This window comes from Ailuropoda melanoleuca, chromosome 9 (genome assembly GCF_002007445.2).
Source record: "Ailuropoda melanoleuca isolate Jingjing chromosome 9, ASM200744v2, whole genome shotgun sequence".
Taxonomy (NCBI): domain Eukaryota; kingdom Metazoa; phylum Chordata; class Mammalia; order Carnivora; family Ursidae; genus Ailuropoda; species Ailuropoda melanoleuca.
Window position 1 is genome coordinate 18,212,524 of NC_048226.1, and position 19,474 is coordinate 18,231,997.

At 43.7% G+C, this 19,474-nt stretch overlaps 1 protein-coding gene across 1 annotated transcript in view; it reads right to left on the reverse strand.

Annotated features, from left to right (window-relative positions):
• The window catches only part of CERS3 (ceramide synthase 3), a 104,130-nt gene that overhangs the window by 20,505 nt on the left and 64,151 nt on the right, over positions 1 to 19,474 (reverse strand). Inside the window, exon 11 of the mRNA XM_002922672.4 lies at positions 12,462 to 12,615. Coding sequence (XP_002922718.1) covers positions 12,462 to 12,615 — 154 coding nt within the window. The remainder of the gene's footprint in view (positions 1 to 12,461; positions 12,616 to 19,474) is intronic.

Consider the following 19,474-nt stretch of genomic DNA (forward strand, 5'->3'; position numbering starts at 1 on the left):
CGGTAGCCTGTGGCTGGGCAAGTGGAGAGGGCAAGCTTGGAAAAATGAGCAGGGTGGATTTATTGACTTAGAAGCAGCACAGACAAAATCACCTCCAGAAAGAGCGAGGGAAAGCATAAATGCACAGGTTGGGACCTGGTCATTCTTAGTCCTTGCTAAAGAGAAGGAGCCCCAAGGTGTGTCAGACAGGAAGCAGAGTTTGTTGGGAAGAATCAGGTCTATGAAGAAGATGTGGTACTTGGAGATAAACAACGAAGGGAAAGAAGAAAAGAGAAGAGAAGTCAGGATCTTGCAGAAGACAAAGAGAAACAAGATAATAGGTTGGCTACCATCCTCCCCCGCTCACAAACTGAAAACATTTCTTGAGTGGAAAAGGAAGGGTAGTGGGTCCAGCCAGCCTGTCATAACCGAGTATAACATCAGGGACTCCATGAGAACAGATCACACATGAGAACATAGCCTACCGCCTGTCCCATACGCAGGGAAAGAGAAGTATGTCTGCAATTCCAGAACCAGGAGCTACAACGTCCAATGTGGCAGCCACTCACCACACGTAGCTTTTGAGCATTTGAAACATGGTCAGCCCGAATTGAGATGTGCTGTAAGTGTAAAATCCACACTGGATTTCAAAGACTTAACATAAAAAACAGAATGAAAGAATCTCATTAATGATTTTTGGTTTTGATTGCTGAATCATATTAACCTTAAATATGATTATAATGCCCCCTGATTAAAATCCATACTGGGCAAAATATACAGCAGGCAAAATTGAAATGATAATATTTTGCTTCTGTTGTGTTTAATATATTACTAAACTTAATTTCACCTGTTTCTTATGAGTTTTTAAATGACACTACTAGATAACTTAAGATTATATGTGTGGCTCACATTATACTTTTATTGGGCAGCACTGGCCTAGAGAGAAAGATCAGGAAAAAAGAAGGAACTACCCAACAGTTATACTTGTTTGAAAATGAAACAGGCTATGTCAGGAAACATATAAACTATTGCTCTTTGGAAAATGAAATACTGTGACAACTGCCTCTGGCCAGGATGGAGAAACAGGGATTAGATTATCCCAGCATGTTAAACAACTAGAAATCTGTATTTAAAAAAAAAGCAATAGTTTTTAGACACCGTTCAATAAGCAGCTCAGGGTCATGGTTCCTGAGAAAAGGAAAACGAAGGCGGTAGCCCTGCAATGGTCCCAGTGCACCAGCTACTCCTTCTAAGCTGAAGCACAGTGAAGAGCCCAACAGAGTCCAGGGGTGCCACCGAGCTGAGGAAACAGAAGTTGGCCCCAAAGCGAAGCTGGTATTCATGGAACAGAATGCTGGGAAGAAGGGAGACCCACAGAAACAGAGCCCTAGAGATTGTCAGTGGAAGCTGCTTCAGTCTTTGACTGAGTACTGACCTGTGCAGGTGAGTCAGGAAACTACCAAAGGCCAGGCAAAGAATCACCAGAAAAAGTTGGCAAAACAACCCTGCGAGGTCAGACTGTGGTGGCAGCTTGTTGTCTTCTCATCAGTCAGAGTGAAAAGAACTCAGTATATGGACATGAAGAAGAATGCTGAGAAGGACTTCACTTACTAGCTATCGACCAAAGGCTATTCTGGGCTCACCCTAGCAAAGCTTAAAAACAAGGCTTTGAAAGGATCAAACTTATTACAAGCACCTTGGTGGTGTACAGAAACAAAGTACACTCATTGTACTACACACACAAACAAAACACCCATGGTCCCAAAACAACAAACAAACAAACAAACAAAAACTACTATTTAAAAGGAATACAACAAAATCCAGCACCCAACAATGTAAAATTCAAAATATCTGGCGTCTAATAGAAAATTACCAGGTTTGCGAAGAAGTTGGAAAATATGGCACACAACCAAGACAAAATTCGATGAATAGAAATAGACCCAAGATTATCGAAGATGATGGAATTAGCAAACAAAGGTGTTAAAATAGCTGTTACAAATATGCTCCATATATTCAAGGAGGTAGAGAAACACACACATATTAAGAAAAATGGAGGCTATTTTATAAAAGGCCAAAATATAATTTATAGAGATGGAAAATACAATACCTGAAATTAAAAAAATACACTAGATGGGATTAACTGCTGATTAGAAACTGCAGAAGAAAAAATCAAAGATTGTGAAGACACAGCAATAGTAATTAATCAAAATGAAGCATAGAAAGGGGGCGCCTGGGTGGTTCAGTCGGTTAATCATCTGAGTCTTGATTTTGGCTCAGGTCATGATCTCAGGGTCATGAGAGCAAGCCCTATGTCAGGCTTCATGCTCAGTGAGAAGTCTGCTTGAGATTCTCTCCCTCTCCTCATGCGGACGGGTGTTAGGACCAGGATGAGGCAGGCAGAGACAGGAGGCCCTTCAGGATGGCAGCTCCAATCCCCCAGCCCTGGGAGGCTCACAGGCATGTTCTTCTCTGGGCATCATCCTTGGTTGAAGGGAGCTGCCTCACCCAGAGTTACGCCCCCTCCCCAGAGGGTAGCCACATCCAGTGACACGTTAAGGCAGGACACAGAGGTCCCAGCCCTTTGCCACAACTGGACATTCCTGCAGGGTCACCCAGCTCTAGGGCTTTCTGTAGGGTTGGCTGAAGACTTTGTTATAAATGCACCACAGTTTAAGTTCTCCCTCTGCCCTGTCCAGCTCCCTTCATCTCCTCAAAGGCGTGGACCCCTAGGGCACCCCTGAAATCCTCCCATGTGCGTGCAGGCATGTACACATACACACACTCACACGCTCACGCGCTCACACTGATAAGGGGCAGCAAGAACAGTACAGAACATAGGCAGTTCGCTTTCCATCCCCTGCACTCCCTCCCTGAGCTTTGTCCTCGCCTGTTACTCTCTTCTTCTGGACAGCCAGGCCCTCCTAGAGCCCGGACTTTTGCACATTCTTCATACCATCTTGTACCCAGGTAAGTGGGGCAAAGGAGATTTCTGGGGCTGCAGGTAGATTCAGAGGCTTCTACCAAATCATGGTATAAATAGTCACCCACTGCAGCCGCTAAGGATCAGCTCCGACCTTAGCCCGTGAGCCCACCATGGCCGGGCCTCAGGGGAGTGCTCTAGAGATGGGGTCAGCAGTTCCCATCCGGCCACAGGAGTGAGAATAGTCAATCCCATTCCCTTGAAAGACATGACCAAGGTTTCCAGAAATTCTAAAAATATTACAGAAGCGTACATACAGGCCCAGGTTGCTTGGTGCAACACCGCGGCTGAGGTCTGACTGGGAGCCAGGGAAGAGTGCACGTGCCCAGTGCTGCTCTCTTTAGCATTTCCAGAGTCCATTATATGTGGCAGAAAATAGACCCCACTGAGAGCTCAGGCTTCCACAGATGGCACACTCGCTACTCCCCAAACAGAACCCAGATAACGCCATGTACACAGTATGTCATTCAGACGCTAAAGCCCACATCCTAAATCAAAATCAAAGTGTTGCAAATGTTCATTTATTTAACCCATTATCTACAAACGGAATGAGGTTTCAGGAATAAGGTTTCTTTTATGTTACATAAAGCTCTCTTCTGAGACTTCTGTAGAGGAGGAGGGAAGGGGACCACCGGAAGGGTGTGGCCACAGAAATTCGTGGGGTATGAACAGAGACAATAGACCTCTCCCCTTCACATGCTTTTACCAATCTCTCTGGCCCCAGCGCCCACTAACAACACTTTCACCTCCAGGTGTGAATGTGTAGCTTTATTAACAAGCCAGGAACTGTGCTTGTCCCCTTGTCTAGGCTGATACAGAAACAGAAACTCAAGTTCCATAGAAAAACTCTGTGTGTGTACATGTGTTAAGGTGCTTGTGTGTGTGCCTGTTTCACTAATAAAATGGAGAGTATCTATCTGTTCCTTCCAGGAATATATACAATTCAATTCTATTTTCGTGAAATGATTTTTATTTGTTATTTATTTATGTCTGTATTTATTTAGAGAGTGTGCACCAGCATGTGAGTGGGGGGGGGCAGCAGGAGACAGAGAGAGAGAATCTAAGGTAGACTCCATGCCCAGCATGGAGCCCAGCACAGGGCTTGATCTCATGACCCTGGCTGGTCATGACCTGAGCCTAAAGCAAGAGTCTGACACTTAACCGACAGAGTCACCCTGGAGCCCCAAAGATTTTGTGAAATGATTTTTAAACCCAAGTAGGAGAGATGTCAGAGCTTCTCTTATCTCTCTCTTTACTTGAATCTTCCCCCATCCCTCACCTCCTTTTCCACTTCAGCCAGATTTGACCAGTGGCTCAAGGAAACAGCAGGGTCAACATCTGGCATAGAGGAAAGAAAGGGCAGGATTTGAGTGCCCACTGCTACCCTCAAAGATCCTTCCACGGGACAACTCTCGTTTGAAGAGGTCTCTTCCTTTTACAACGGCTTCAGCTGACTTCCTGCCCATCCAATGACCTGCCTAGTCTGCTACCTCCAAAGATCTAGCATCTTCGAAACACCGTTAGGAAACACGTAAGACAAGAAATTTAGGAGTACGCACAAAGGGAGCTAATACGTGATAAAGTAGGTATGGAAAATCATTTGTGTAATTAAAAATTCACAGGCGATTGCGGGGATGTGAGATTTGTCACTTTTGAACTGAGACCCAACCCCTGAAAGCTAGAGATAACAGTCCTCCCTCCGCTGCAGGCATCGAGCGCCGCCCGTGCCTGTTTCCAAAGGAATGGAGGATGGATAGAAGAAAACTGAATGAAAATCTTGTTTGACTGATTTAAGGACACTGATATAATCTTTTCCCATCCTAGGCCCATGTGCCTGGAAGGAAGAGTGGAGAAGTCGGGCTATTTTCGTCAGTAGAAGGAAAAGTGTCACACCACCTGGTCTCGGGCACCCACTGTGACTATCCTAACAGAAAGAAGAAAATTTTGGAATAAGATACTAGAAGAATTTCCAAGTAGCTTGGTAAAGGCTATCAAACAACCCAGTATATATTTTTTTAAAATGGCTGGATAATGTTATCCTGTTGTAGAAAAACAGGTATCACTGAAAAGGTCACACGTGGGTTCCGGTCTTGATTCGAGCTGCCCGAGGAAGCCCCTCTGTCCCGTGGAGCCTCCACTTCCCCACTTGGCAGGTGAGCCCCTCTTTCCATTTCTGACTTGCTTCCATCTCAAGACGTGAGTGTGAGGTCGGGTCTCTGCCTGCACATTTATCTAGGGGCCCTGGTTGTGCCTGGGGGTCTGTTATGAGGCCTCCGGGTGCAGGGCAAATCAATGGGAATTCTGCTGGAGGCCGGGAGCTGGGAAGAGGCCAGTTTGCCCCTGGGCCTCTCACTCATGATAGTTTTCCTTCTGGTATTATCTTAGAGCCACACAGATGGCTGCCGCTTCTATTTTGACTTCTTTAAACAACTCCACACCTTCAAGTTTATAAAAACTCAAATTTCCGATTGTTTTAAGCCACAAAATCTCCTAATGGGGACAGCCCTAGGGAGATTTTCTAAAAAGTGCCCTCTCCGAAGACCTGCAATTCACGGATTACTGGCAAGGTAATGGTGACAAAGGGAACTGAGCAGGGTCGTGATAAGATTATGAAATTTGTAGTGAAAGAACACAGAAAAGCACCTGCTGTGTGATTCCAATTATATAAGGTTTAAGAAAGTCAAGGGGTGCCTGGGTGGCGCAGTCCGTTAAGCCTTTGGCTCAGGTCATGCTCTCAGGGTCATGAGATCGAGACCCATGTTGGGCTCCATGCTCAGTGTGGAGTCTGCTTAAGACTCTCTCTATCTTTCTCTCTGCCCCTCCAACTGCCTCCCCCACTAAAATCAATCAATCAAGTTTTTTTTTTTTTAAGAAAATTGAAACTAATCTATGGGGACAGAAACAAGAACAGTGGTTGCCAATGTGGGAACGGGTGATGACCAGAAGTAGGCACTAAGAACTTTATAGGGTCACAGAACTGTTCCACATTTTAACAGAGTAATGGTTGCATGGTCTATACGTTTATTAAAACTCACTGAACAGGAAACAAAAAGATGATGAAGTGTGTGAGAGCTGAGCCTACGTCACACTAAACACACGCATGGAGAAACACAGATATAAACACACACATTAAATACGTATAACTCGTGTTGGAGGTCATGTGTTCACCGACACAGGGCTACTGGGGAGGCAGAAGTGCACGGCATTAGCAGCATAAGCTGTGAAGTCCCAGGCTTCCCAGGCATGAAGCCCGCTCCTGTGTGACCTTGGGGAAGTCACGTACCTTCTTCACGCATGCCCCTCTCTTCCCCTAGAAAGCAGCACAGCTTCACGTACAAGTGAGCAGTACACTACAGTCCGGTAGGAAGGACTTGACGAGGGGGCCATGCCGTCCTGGTGGATATTGAGTGGTGTCTCCCAGATCTGAAAGTCTCTTTTGTGCCTCGGCTGAATGTACAAGTGGAAGAATATTCAAATCTAGAATTCTTTCAGCCAAGCAACTTTGCACAGTTACTTTTGACAAGTTTATAAACTCCACTGTTGTTTCTTCAATAGATTGTTAAAGCAGTTAACCTATATAAATATGCAGAAATATGGAAATGTAAACTGACAGCATTTTTTAAAAGATTTTATTTATTTATTTGAGAGAGAGAGAGAGAGAGAGNCCCACTGTGACTATCCTAACAGAAAGAAGAAAATTTTGGAATAAGATACTAGAAGAATTTCCAAGTAGCTTGGTAAAGGCTATCAAACAACCCAGTATATATTTTTTTAAAATGGCTGGATAATGTTATCCTGTTGTAGAAAAACAGGTATCACTGAAAAGGTCACACGTGGGTTCCGGTCTTGATTCGAGCTGCCCGAGGAAGCCCCTCTGTCCCGTGGAGCCTCCACTTCCCCACTTGGCAGGTGAGCCCCTCTTTCCATTTCTGACTTGCTTCCATCTCAAGACGTGAGTGTGAGGTCGGGTCTCTGCCTGCACATTTATCTAGGGGCCCTGGTTGTGCCTGGGGGTCTGTTATGAGGCCTCCGGGTCCAGGGCAAATCAATGGGAATTCTGCTGGAGGCCGGGAACTGGGAAGAGGCCAGTTTGCCCCGGGGCCTCTCACTCATGATAGTTTTCCTTCTGGTATTATCTTAGAGCCACACAGATGGCTGCCGCTTCTATTTTGACTTCTTTAAACAACTCCACACCTTCAAGTTTATAAAAACTCAAATTTCCGATTGTTTTAAGCCACAAAATCTCCTAATGGGGACAGCCCTAGGGAGATTTTCTAAAAAGTGCCCTCTCCGAAGACCTGCAATTCACGGATTACTGGCAAGGTAATGGTGACAAAGGGAACTGAGCAGAGTCGTGATAAGATTATGAAATTTGTAGTGAAAGAACACAGAAAAGCACCTGCTGTGTGATTCCAATTATATAAGGTTTAAGAAAGTCAAGGGGTGCCTGGGTGGCGCAGTCCGTTAAGCCTTCGGCTCAGGTCATGCTCTCAGTCATGAGATCGAGACCCATGTTGGGCTCCATGCTCAGTGTGGAGTCTGCTTAAGACTCTCTCTATCTTTCTCTCTGCCCCTCCAACTGCCTCCCCCACTAAAATCAATCAATCAAGTTTTTTTTTTTTTAAGAAAATTGAAACTAATCTATGGGGACAGAAACAAGAACAGTGGTTGCCAATGTGGGAACGGGTGATGACCAGAAGTAGGCACTAAGAACTTTATAGGGTCACAGAACTGTTCCACATTTTAACAGAGTAATGGTTGCATGGTCTACACGTTTATTAAAACTCACTGAACAGGAAACAAAAAGATGATGAAGTGTGTGAGAGCTGAGCCTACGTCACACTAAACACACGCATGGAGAAACACAGATATAAACACACACATTAAATACGTATAACTCGTGTTGGAGGTCATGTGTTCACCGACACAGGGCTACTGGGGAGGCAGAAGTGCACGGCATTAGCAGCATAAGCTGTGAAGTCCCAGGCTTCCCAGGCATGAAGCCCGCTCCTGTGTGACCTTGGGGAAGTCACGTACCTTCTTCACGCATGCCCCTCTCTTCCCCTAGAAAGCAGCACAGCTTCACGTACAAGTGAGCAGTACACTACAGTCCGGTAGGAAGGACTTGACGAGGGGGCCATGCCGTCCTGGTGGATATTGAGTGGTGTCTCCCAGATCTGAAAGTCTCTTTTGTGCCTCGGCTGAATGTACAAGTGGAAGAATATTCAAATCTAGAATTCTTTCAGCCAAGCAACTTTGCACAGTTACTTTTGACAAGTTTATAAACTCCACTGTTGTTTCTTCAATAGATTGTTAAAGCAGTTAACCTATATAAATATGCAGAAATATGGAAATGTAAACTGACAGCATTTTTTAAAAGATTTTATTTATTTATTTGAGAGAGAGAGAGAGAGAGAGTGTGTGTGTGTGTGTAGGCGTGTGTGCGTGTGCACAAGCTCGCGCATGCCCAAATAAGTTGGGGGGAGGTGCCGAGGGGGGGAGGGAGAGACAAGCAGACTCCCCCGCTGGGAGAGAGCCCTACACAGAGCTCCATCTCATGACCCTGAGATCATGACCTGAGCTGAAACCAAGAGTCATACACTTAACAGACTGAGCCACCCAGGTGCCCCAAACTGATAGCATTTTTATAATACTCTATTTTAACTGCCATCCTTTGTGATATTTTTATCTCTTGTTCAGCAAAGGGCAGTTTTTAGATCCATTATTAACTATTAACGAAAGAGACCTGGAGGTTTGCTGGATGTTACAGATTTTGTATTTCTTCCCTAACACGCTGATATCTGAGAGAGTGTGTCAAAAAGATCATCAGAATGTGAGTCACGAAGGTGAACTGGCCAAAGACAGCTTAGCAAACGGTCATGGGCTCCCTTGGATGGACACCTCACTCAGCTGCAGCATTCTCTAAGTGGAAGGGAGGGAGGGCTTGACTACAGCCAACTGCCAGGTGAATTGGAAGTCACAGCCTCTCTGTGACTTGCCACAAAAAACCTGAGTTAATAGGAATAATGGTAATGGTAATGGCAGCCAACCTTCTCATGTACTTGCTACATGCCAGGCACTGTTCTGAGGGCTTTATCCTATAAGGCAGGTGTTAATATCATCGTCCCCATTTTATAGGTGGAGAAACTGAGGCAGTAAATGGAAGTAATATGCCTCAGATCACACAGCCAGCAAACGGGAAGGCCTGTACTCTTAGCTATTCCAGACTGGCTTTACTAGGAAGTAAAAAACTAAAAAAAATAAACCAAAAGACTAAAACTAAACTAAACTAAAAAAATAATTCCAAAACGTTTTCTTATGTTTTTTAGAAAGTTCAGAAACAAGTTAAAGAATTTGCACTGTGTTTTATTCTACTATCTTGATGACTCAAGTTGCTTATGGACACTTTCTTACTCCGTGCCAGTTTTTTCCATTAATTTTCTGGTTATTTCAGATGAACAGTTAGTTAGAAAAGGCGAAGTATTACAAGTGAGGAGACTCACGTTTGAGTCTTGTCTTTGTCACAAACTTACTGTGAGAATTTGGTCGAGGCCTCAGATTTCTTCTTATGAGAAGGTCCTTTCTTTAAAAGAGTTCAGCGCGTGTCAAGTGTCATCTGCGTGTAGGGAGCAGATGGCGGGGCAGGCGGCCAGGGGCTAGTTGCTCCGTCCTGGCTGGAGGCTGCCATGGCTGCACGCTCAGCCCCGCCCTCCGTGTCTTGGCTGCGCCCCAGCCCAAAATGTCAAAGAGACATGCTTGAGTTGGCCGGCACCCAGTGTGATATTTAGGAAGAAGAAAATAAAAGTGTAGGGATGATCACATTCTCTTAAGTAGTATTCAACGAGAGCATGCCACCCTCCTAATTTCCTCTGAAAGTACTTCTCATGTTTGCAAAGAGAATGACAAGACAAATATCTCGGCCCATCATTCCCCCCGATGTGATGTGTGGGCTGGGAGTTCCTCACAAAATCCCCCATTTTATAGGAACCAGCTCAGTTTCAGTGCCAAGTCTGGTTCTCAAGCAGCCCGATGCCTGCTAACCATGGTCTGTATGTGTGAGAGTCCTGAAATCATAGTGATATTGTTCCTTTAAGGTATTAGACAGCAGAAGCAAATGGGAGAATGTCCTCATCTGCCATATGCACGCAGTGACCCCACTGTTTACGGAAAATAAGGTGTGGATATTTCCACAAGCGCTATTTTTAAGATGTATAGTCATTTTTGTCTTTCCTGTCTACCATGCAAATCCGTGGAGACCAGAAAAAAGATTAATAAATAATTTTATAACTTTCCACCCCAGTGTGATTTGTTTCCCTGAATTATGTATTTGTTTGCATATTCAAAACGACTTATTAAGGGCCTACCAGGCATAAGGAACTTAAAAAGACAAATTCCCAGTCTCTGTTATAAGAGTGAAAGACTTTTTAAGAGGCCTAAGGACTTCTGCTGCTCCATTTTCTAAACATCCAAGAATATGTCCCCTTAGTAACAACTGAGGTGTGTATATTAAATGCTAACAAGTTATTAAATAGAGTTGAAAACTGACTTGCTAGTTGTTCCTCTAAGAATGTCAACTCCCGCCTTTATCTGTCTCCTCCCCTTTGCAATGCAATGGTGCCTTCAAATAGCATTCTTTAAGAGGCAGCTTTACGGCTTTGGAGGAATAAGCTGGTTTCACAGCCAGTTTTGCCACTGCTATGGAAAACAGAGCGCACATGCAAGCCAGCTGAAGTCATACACACTGCAGGGATTAGGGCCGCGGGGGCCTCCACCACTGCTGTCAAATTGCAATTGGAAACAGCTTTTCCAAAGTACAGCATGAGAAATCGGGAATGCCTGTCGATGGCTCCCCAACCCACTGGGTTTTTAATCAGGCCTGGTACAACCCATTAGAGATCAGAAACATGAACATGATGCTGAAACCAAACAAGAGCCTCTTCTGGTCTCCAAGTTTGCTCGGCCTGGCTCCCTTCCAGCCTGTAACGATCGTCACTCACCAGTGATTAAGGGAACAGTTTCTGCCTAGGGAGACGGGCGCTCCGGGAAGGTTCGACCCAGGGATGGGACAGGGCTCAGTTCAGCGCCCTTCCTCCCCTCCAAGCCCTCGATGTGCAAATGGTCTAACTGCTCGGCTTTTTAACCTTATCACAGTCACTTCAACTTCATCAGTCACTCAGAGGTAAAATAACTTTTGCAGAGGTCATGAGAAAACTATGTAGAATATTAATAAACTAGAACCCTTCGACAGCAACGTCTTTTCTTGGCACGCCGATTTTAAAGGAGAGAGTCCGCTCCCAAGAAACTAGGCTCAAGTCAGTCATTTAGTAAAACAAAACAAAACAAAAACCACTTTCAGAATTTGCTTTGAGATTAGTCCAGACGTAGCCCAACTTCCTACACCTCTGTCTATATGTAGAAGCTAGGAGATGGTAGAAAACCCAGAGGCCAGTTATCACAATGTTCGTTTCATTTGTCAACCCTTGAACAGTCTTCTGGGGCACATTTACCAAAGTAGGAAAATGAATCAGTTGTATGGTTGGTCAAAACTGAGCTTATCAGATAAATTACCACCATACCTGTGACATACAAGTCACTCCCTCTGATGATACAGTGTTGTGTATCATGGATGGTACCACTTGAAAATGGGCCCACTGTAACTTCCACCTTGAAAGATCCTTAATTAAAAGTCCCTTAGAACTATGATTTTCTGACAAAGAAGGAACTGTGATTTTATTATTTTTTCTACTTGCCTTAAAGGCTCAAGTAGAATTCCGTCCGTTCGATAACATTCCCTGGCCGGCCCTTGGGTCACCTGGTATCTGTCTTCCACATCGAGTTTATGGGATGTCTCTGTAGCACAATATAGGTAGTTGCTTGTAGGTGAATCTCTTCCCCCCTCCCCAGATGTTGTGTTGTTTCCCCAAAGTCAGTGATTGGTCTTACTCATTTCTGAAGCCCTCCCCACGCTTGTTCTAGAATTAAAACCCAGAACAGAATTCAAAACAAACAAAAAACTTCTATCGTCTAAAATGTATTGCTATTTTGTTATTATTTAGAGAAAAAGCTATTTTCAGAAAAAAAGCATAGCAAAATGGCGGACAATATTTCAGATGGTAGGAGAAGGCTCGGGGGAGAGCATTACATGCAAACTGGGTGCTCAGTGAAGGTAAAGATAAGTCTTTGCAATATTACTTGACTATCACCATAAAGCTTGTCCCAAACTAGGGCAAATTTAGACCTCTTAGGACATTCTTTAAAAAGCAACAATCAATTTTTGGATAAAAGTTTTATAAAAATGACTTGTCTTCTAACAAAAGCAATTTCTTAAAAGCACCTTAGAGACCTACCTAGATACATTTTTATCAATCATTATCAAATCAAGGGAAGAAAAGGAATTCTGGTTAACTCCAAATTAACTAGAGCTTTCCATCGTCTGGGCATCACCTTCAAGCTGGCAATGAAATCCACCTGCTAAGAGGAATAGGACTCAGACAGCCCTTACCTTCATGAACAAACATCTTCTGAGCATCTTCAGGATGAAGTAACACCAGTAGAGGTGAAGGACTTGAAGGACCATGAGCTGGAGGTTGAGGAAGATGTATGAAAAGAAAGGCTCAAGGTAGTGAAGAGGCAGAATCAGGGTGCAATATAAAATCCTGAAAAAACCAAACGGAGGAGAGTATTTCATTACAAAGTACTAGTGAATTTCAGTGGGAAAACAAATACTTTTCCTCCCAAGGCTTATGACATTTATTTCATTTCGAACCATGCCCAGAAAATTCTCAAGGGAAAACAATATGATAATATTACGTTTTATATCATTATTGGTGAGCTACAAAAAAAAAATACAGTTGACCTCAAGGGAGACAAGTTAAAGCAAATGGAATTTTTATTGTCATGCTGCCTACACTTCAGTCTCTGTACCTGGGTTTCCTCTTTGCGAACAGAAGAGTGTACACAACCCTACACAGCTTCCCGGGGTTTGTAGAACAAACCGGATAATGCGTGTTTACACGGGGTTATAATTACCCTTACGACACAACCTCGTGTATTTGGCAGCAAAGGTGAATGGAGAATTTTATAAAAGTAAATTTTCCAATAAAAGAGGCTTTTAAAGAAACAAAAATTCTATTATTACTTCCACTTTCTAAAGCGAACTGCATAATTTATGGATTTCATGAACAGACTCATGGACATCATTTTGAGCTGCCCTCCACGACCCAGAATGCACAGCGCCTTCAGATATGACTGCTGAATGAAGGGCTCACCGGTTCCCTTCCCAAACTTCATACACTACCATGATCTTAGCGTTCCTGGATTGGTTTGCTCGTAAGTATATTATTCTAATTATTTTTTTAAAAAAGTCTATTCTTACAAAATAGGAAAGCTAAGAAAAAGAAATAGAGTTGCCCATAATACCACCAGTCTGAATAAATTATATGGGGAATTTTGTCCATTATCTTCTGCTTTTTTCTACACATATTTTATTTTTTACATGAACACATAGTAAAACTGACTCTTTTTTTTTTTTTTTTGGTGTTCTTTGAATTATAATACATGCAGAGATCTGTGTAACCACCACCATGATTAGGATCCAGAACAGTTTCATCATCTCAAAATCAACCCTTTGTGCTCTCTTTCCAATCCCACTCTCTCCCCCAGGCCTTGAACTTGGCAAACCCTCATCTGTTCTCTCTTTACATTTGTTTCCGAGAACGCCATATAAATGGGGACATACAGTGCGGCAGCTTCGGAGACGGCCTTCTTTCACTCAGCATGGTGCCTTAAGGTGTCCTCCAAGTCGTTGTGGGTACCAAGCGCACGTTCCTTTGGATTACGCAGCGGTAGCCCACGCTACGGACGTCTCACACTTTGTGTACCTATTCACCCTTCGGAGAGCACTCGTGTCGTCTTCGGTGTCTGACCATTATGAATAGGACTGCTATAAATATTCACATACAGGTCTTGCGTGACCATAGATTTCATTTCTCAAGGGCAGATACCCAGGGATGGAAGGGTTGGGTCTCACATGTATGGATACACTGAACGTCAAGAAACTGACAACTGCCCTCTCCGGAGTGGCTGCCGCGCAGTCCCGCCAGCCACGTACAAGGGTGCCCAATGCTCCCCGTCCTCAGCTGCACTTGCTGTGGACCTTCAGAGATGTCTGCCACTGCAGTCAGAGTAGCGCTTGTGGGGCTTATGCTCGACTCCACTTAGCTTGGAATCAAAACCAGTTTACACGGCTTGAAGAACTCGGTCTATGTAGTCCTTCCCAAATGGAAGGCTGTTTTCTTTAGAAGTGCAGATTCCGAAATGTGAAATGACCGCGACGAGGTGCATGGATTCAAGGTGTGTATTAAAAACTGCTAATACTTTGCCAAACTACTGTCCAAAATTATCACAGTTTATAACACCTCTATATAACAAAGATAATAGCCGCTTATCCATTTTACTTATGCGGATTGCTTTAAGACACTTAGGAATTACAGAAAAATATAAAGAGGCTAAGGAAAAATCACCCAACATCTCACAACTCACAGGTAACCCAATACATTTTGGTAAACATAATTGAAGTCATCCCTCCTAAAAATACATTCTTTAAGGCTTTAAGGTCCTTTTCCATTTTTTGCCCCTGCCCCATTACCACATGATTTTATTTATCAGAAACACACTATGCATGTGACTTTGTACCCTGCTTTTATGACTCAATAATATGATACAAAGAGTTTTCCATGTCAATGAATATATCTATGTATCAGGGATCAGCAAACAGTTTTGTAAAGAGACAGATAATAAATATTTTAGGCCTCTGGGCCATTTGGTTTCTGTTGCAAATACTCAACCCTGCCACCATCGCGTGAAAGCAGCCATAGGAATACATCAATTAGTGGATGTGGCTGTGTGCCAATAAAACTTTATTAACAAAAACAGTCAGTGGTTTGGATTTGGCCTGTGAGCTGGAGTTTGCCAACCCCTACTATATGCCAACCTATGTAACTCCTGCACAGAAATCTATCTAGAGATATCATCAGTTATTTAACGAATCCCTTTTTGATAGATATTGGTTTCCAAATTTTCATTATGTGTTAGAGAACACTGTAAGAATTACTTGTAAAGACATTTTGATAGAACTTCTTGATTATTTTCTTAGAATAGCTAAAATCCTTAATAAAAAAGTATACTCATTTTACATTTTAGAATAAAATGTAAAATGCTAGACAGCATTCCAGCAAGACCATACCAATTCATTGTCTTACACCAGAGTATGAGAGTACCTGCTTCCTTAACTCTTGACCACTACTTTGTCAGCCTCTATCTAAAAGAACATCATGCTGTTTATATTCATATTTTTATTCCTTGTGAAGTGAATATACATGTATATATACTTATATTTTATTTGGTTATTTTGATTTATACTTTTGTGAACTGCCTCTTTATGGTATCTGTCCATTTTTCTATTGGGATGTTTACTTTTTCTATTGATTCATGAGTGCTCTTTACATATCAAGCATAACATTATTTTTTAATCATATTAAATAGCACCACATAGTCTAATTCTTTAAACCTTGTTAATGATTTTTTTTTTGAGCAAACCAACTTCTAAAATATTTTTGTAACCAATGTATCAATTTTTACCTTTCTAGGTAGCCTCCATGGGATGCTTTAAAGGGCCTTTCTCACCTCCATCATTATAAGATATATTTTCCCATTATTTCCTTAATATATTGGTTCTCCCGCTTAAAATCCTGGTTCTGCATAGCCTTGATCCAGTTCTCTGTGATTTTCTCAATTTTAAAATGGAAGCAATGATTATCTACCCAATTCATTCAATAAGTATTCATTAAGCACCTACCAGAGTGCTGCCTGGCACTTTATAGGAGCCAGGAATAGAGCAATGAATAAAACCGGCCCAAATCCATGAAGTAGTAAGGCTCACATTCCGGTGCCTGCATTCACAGGGATTTCAGGAAATAACGTACATCGTAAAGCCTCTTCGCCATTCTGATTTGCTGGATCTGTAGGCAATTGTGGCGTATGCCTCTGAATGTATAGCATCCCTCTACGCTCCCCCACTACCAACGCCTTGAGAGCATTTGGCCTGATTCATCCAGCCTTGCGGTCATAGTTGCTCGTCCAAGTTCACTCTTCACTTGCTGGCAAGCTTTCCGAAGGCAGCGGCCATGACGTCTTCATGTCTGTATCCTCCCTTCCCCTCTTCAGGGGCCTGGCTCCTTACTAGGTCCCCTATTAGGAATTTGTCAATGTCGAAAGTAACAAAGGAAAGGATGTGAAAGCACCTCCTTTAACATATTCTACCAGAGAATGTGAATAATGACCTAAACATGTAATTACTCATTGTGATCCATACAAACGAAACAAAACAAAACAGGGGTTTCGGTATTGCTGAACTGAGATTTCTCTATTCTTCCAGTTCAAGGGAAGACACAGAAAAGAGGGTTCTGGTTGGAAGGGACCACGTGTACGAGGCCCTCAGGTGGGAGGTATTGTGGGAAAGTCAAGGGCTAAGATGAGACCGGTGCCACTGAAGGGAGAGGAGCGGCAGGGAGGGGTGGTGNACCTCCTTTACATATTCTACCAGAGAATGTGAATAATGACCTAAACATGTAATTACTCATTGTGATCCATACAAACGAAACAAAACAAAACAGGGGTTTCGGTATTGCTGAACTGAGATTTCTCTATTCTTCCAGTTCAAGGTAAGACACAGAAAAGAGGGTTCTGGTTGGAAGGGACCACGTGTACGAGGCCCTCAGGTGGGAGGTATTGTGGGAAAGTCAAGGGCTAAGATGAGACCGGTGCCACTGAAGGGAGAGGAGCGGCAGGGAGGGGTGGTGTTGGATGCAGGTGCAGAGGTGAACGGAGGTATCTCCTGCTGGCCTTGCAAACCACAGTATCAGGAAGCTTTGCTGGTTTTAGAAAGGGGAGGGATACACCTGGCCTAGACTCGTCAGAGCAGGGTTCCAGGGCTGAGGTCACGTTTCTTGCCATGTAACCTGTACACAAGTCACTGAGCCTCCTGGTCCTTGGAAAGGATGGAAGTCATCACACCCCTGTAACTGGGAGGCTGGGGGGGGGGGGACACAGCGAGCTTTGCAAACTGTAACTTTCTAGAAATGGAAAAGATTGCCATTAAAATGCAAATGCCTCCAGAGAGAGCTGAGCTACTACCAGGAGGTGAGAGGAAAGGCATGGGCTCTGGGGCCGGCTAGATGTGGTTCATGGCTCCCCTGTGGTCTGCAGCAAGTGACATAAGCTCTCTGGGCATCCGTTTCTTCTGTAAAATGAAAACACCACCACTCCCCTCATCAAACTGTTGTGAGGGCTAAATGAGTTGACAAATGGGAAGAGCTTTGCATACAGGAAGCCCTGGAAAAATGGTAGTTCTAACCATGGCCGGGACTCCCGCTCTGACGACGCCTTTTCCACCCACCCCTTCCTACAGCCGAGGGCTTACATTCACACTACAGTGAGAGCAACACCCCGGGGAGCATACAGCTGAACTGCCTGGAGTTTCTGCCTCAGGAAAGGAAGGGAAGTGGAGAGGCGCTCTGAAGGGGGTGGCTGGCATGGCCCCAGGGACAGCAGGTTTGGGGGCTGCAGTTACTCGGTCAGGACCTCTTTTTATCTGAGTGTCCCCACTAAAGGATGGTCCCAATTCTTCTCTTCCTTTGCTAAAAGAAGAGTGGCAAGAAGGGAAAAATAAACTAGAACTGTTCTGTTCTTCTCAATTTTGTCCCGATCACGTGTATGTCACATGTGCAGACACACGCGTGAACACACAAACACATGTTTCCCTCCTGGGCTACATGGAATTTCTCTTTCCATGAAGGATGTTCAGAGACTGCTGTGCTCCTCGACTCCTGGAGCCTCTCTGCTCTGTCCACTGGCCTGTAATCTGTCCGAATGGATGCATTATGACCGTGACCCTGGATTGTGAACCTCGGCCTTTTCCCTCTTTGCTTTGCTTTTTCAGCTTCCCTTTAGCAATCACTGGAGTTTCAATGGCTTGAGAAAAATCACATTGTTGGTATAAACAGTAGTTGGTTTTGCTGGGCTAGATAAGGCAGCCACAAAAAGTTGCATTTTCCTAAGGAGAACTGGAAGGTGAAGGTCCCTTTCTCTAGATCATTGCAGGTGTGTAAGCCTTTTTAGAATAACAAAGACTGGTTCTACTGGTGAGTAATTGCCTACCTTATATTTCAGGGGTGTCTTATATTTCAAAGTGACTGTGTAGCTGAAGGAAATTTAATAAATACTTAGGGAAGAAAAATTGTGCCTGCTTTTAGTCGTCCAATTTAGTAATTTAATTTGAAACATATCTGTTCTGTGTTTCAAATGCCCTGCTTCTAGTCTTGGTTCTTTTCATAACTAGCTGTGTGATCCCAGAAATATCTTAACTCCTCACCTGGAATATAAAGAGGGGGTCTGAATGCCACTACAATGCTGATGACATGAGACACAGAAGGGGTAAGGAACTGTTCCAGGTGAATGACAACCGAAGGCAAAATATGATCCTGGGCCAGATCCAGTAGGAAGGAAAAAAGACCATAAAAGGCATTATTGGATCAATGGACAAAATTGAAACATGGATGGTAGATTGATACATTTCCGGAATTGATGACTACACTGTGATTCTGTAAAAAGATCTCTTTGCTCTTAGGAAAGACACGGTGAAGAACTTAAAAGGACATGATGTTTGCAACTTTCAAATGATTCAGAAAAAATAGGTAGATACATATATGCATATATGTGTGTGTTGAGACAGAGTGAGAGGGATGAGAGAGAAGAACAGGAATGAGAAAGCAACCAGGGCACAATACCAACTAGTAAATCTGGGTAAAGGGAATACATTAAATTCTTTGTAATATACTTGAAATTATCCTACTTATTTATTTCCAAATAAATACTTGAATAAAGGTGTTAGAATAAATTCTATGTAAGTATTATGATTTGAAGAAGGGTGCTTATTGGAGCTGTCCTTCACACATTTATGAACAGCAGAAGTGCCGAGCCTGTAGGGTGCGAGGGAAGGAGCTCCTGCGAGGGCACCCTGTCGAAGGAGACATGGAACAAACACAGGCGGCAAACTTCACTGTCTCCTACACAGGGTGTGAAACTGGAAAGTCTAGTTCCGAGATACACATCTGCAGCAGCGGCTCAAGGGAGTGGCCCAGCTTCAACAGAGCCACACACTGCATGAGCCCTTGCTTTCCTCTGGCAGCTGCGTGTAGGGCACTGTGCCATCCTGTGAAGGCAGGGAAACCCACCATGCACCATGACACCCATGCTCTGCCCTTGACTTACTCAGAACCCAGGCTCTGGGCCTTATGAGGATGGGAAAGGCCCCTGGTGCCCTTACTCTTGTTTCCCTCTGATGAGCGTCAGCTAAGAGCACTGCTGTATGCTTCTCGCTTTGTCTTGGCTTTTCTTAAAACTGCCCTCTCTCTGATAGTCACTCCAAGTACTTATATGGTCGCATCACCCATGGAG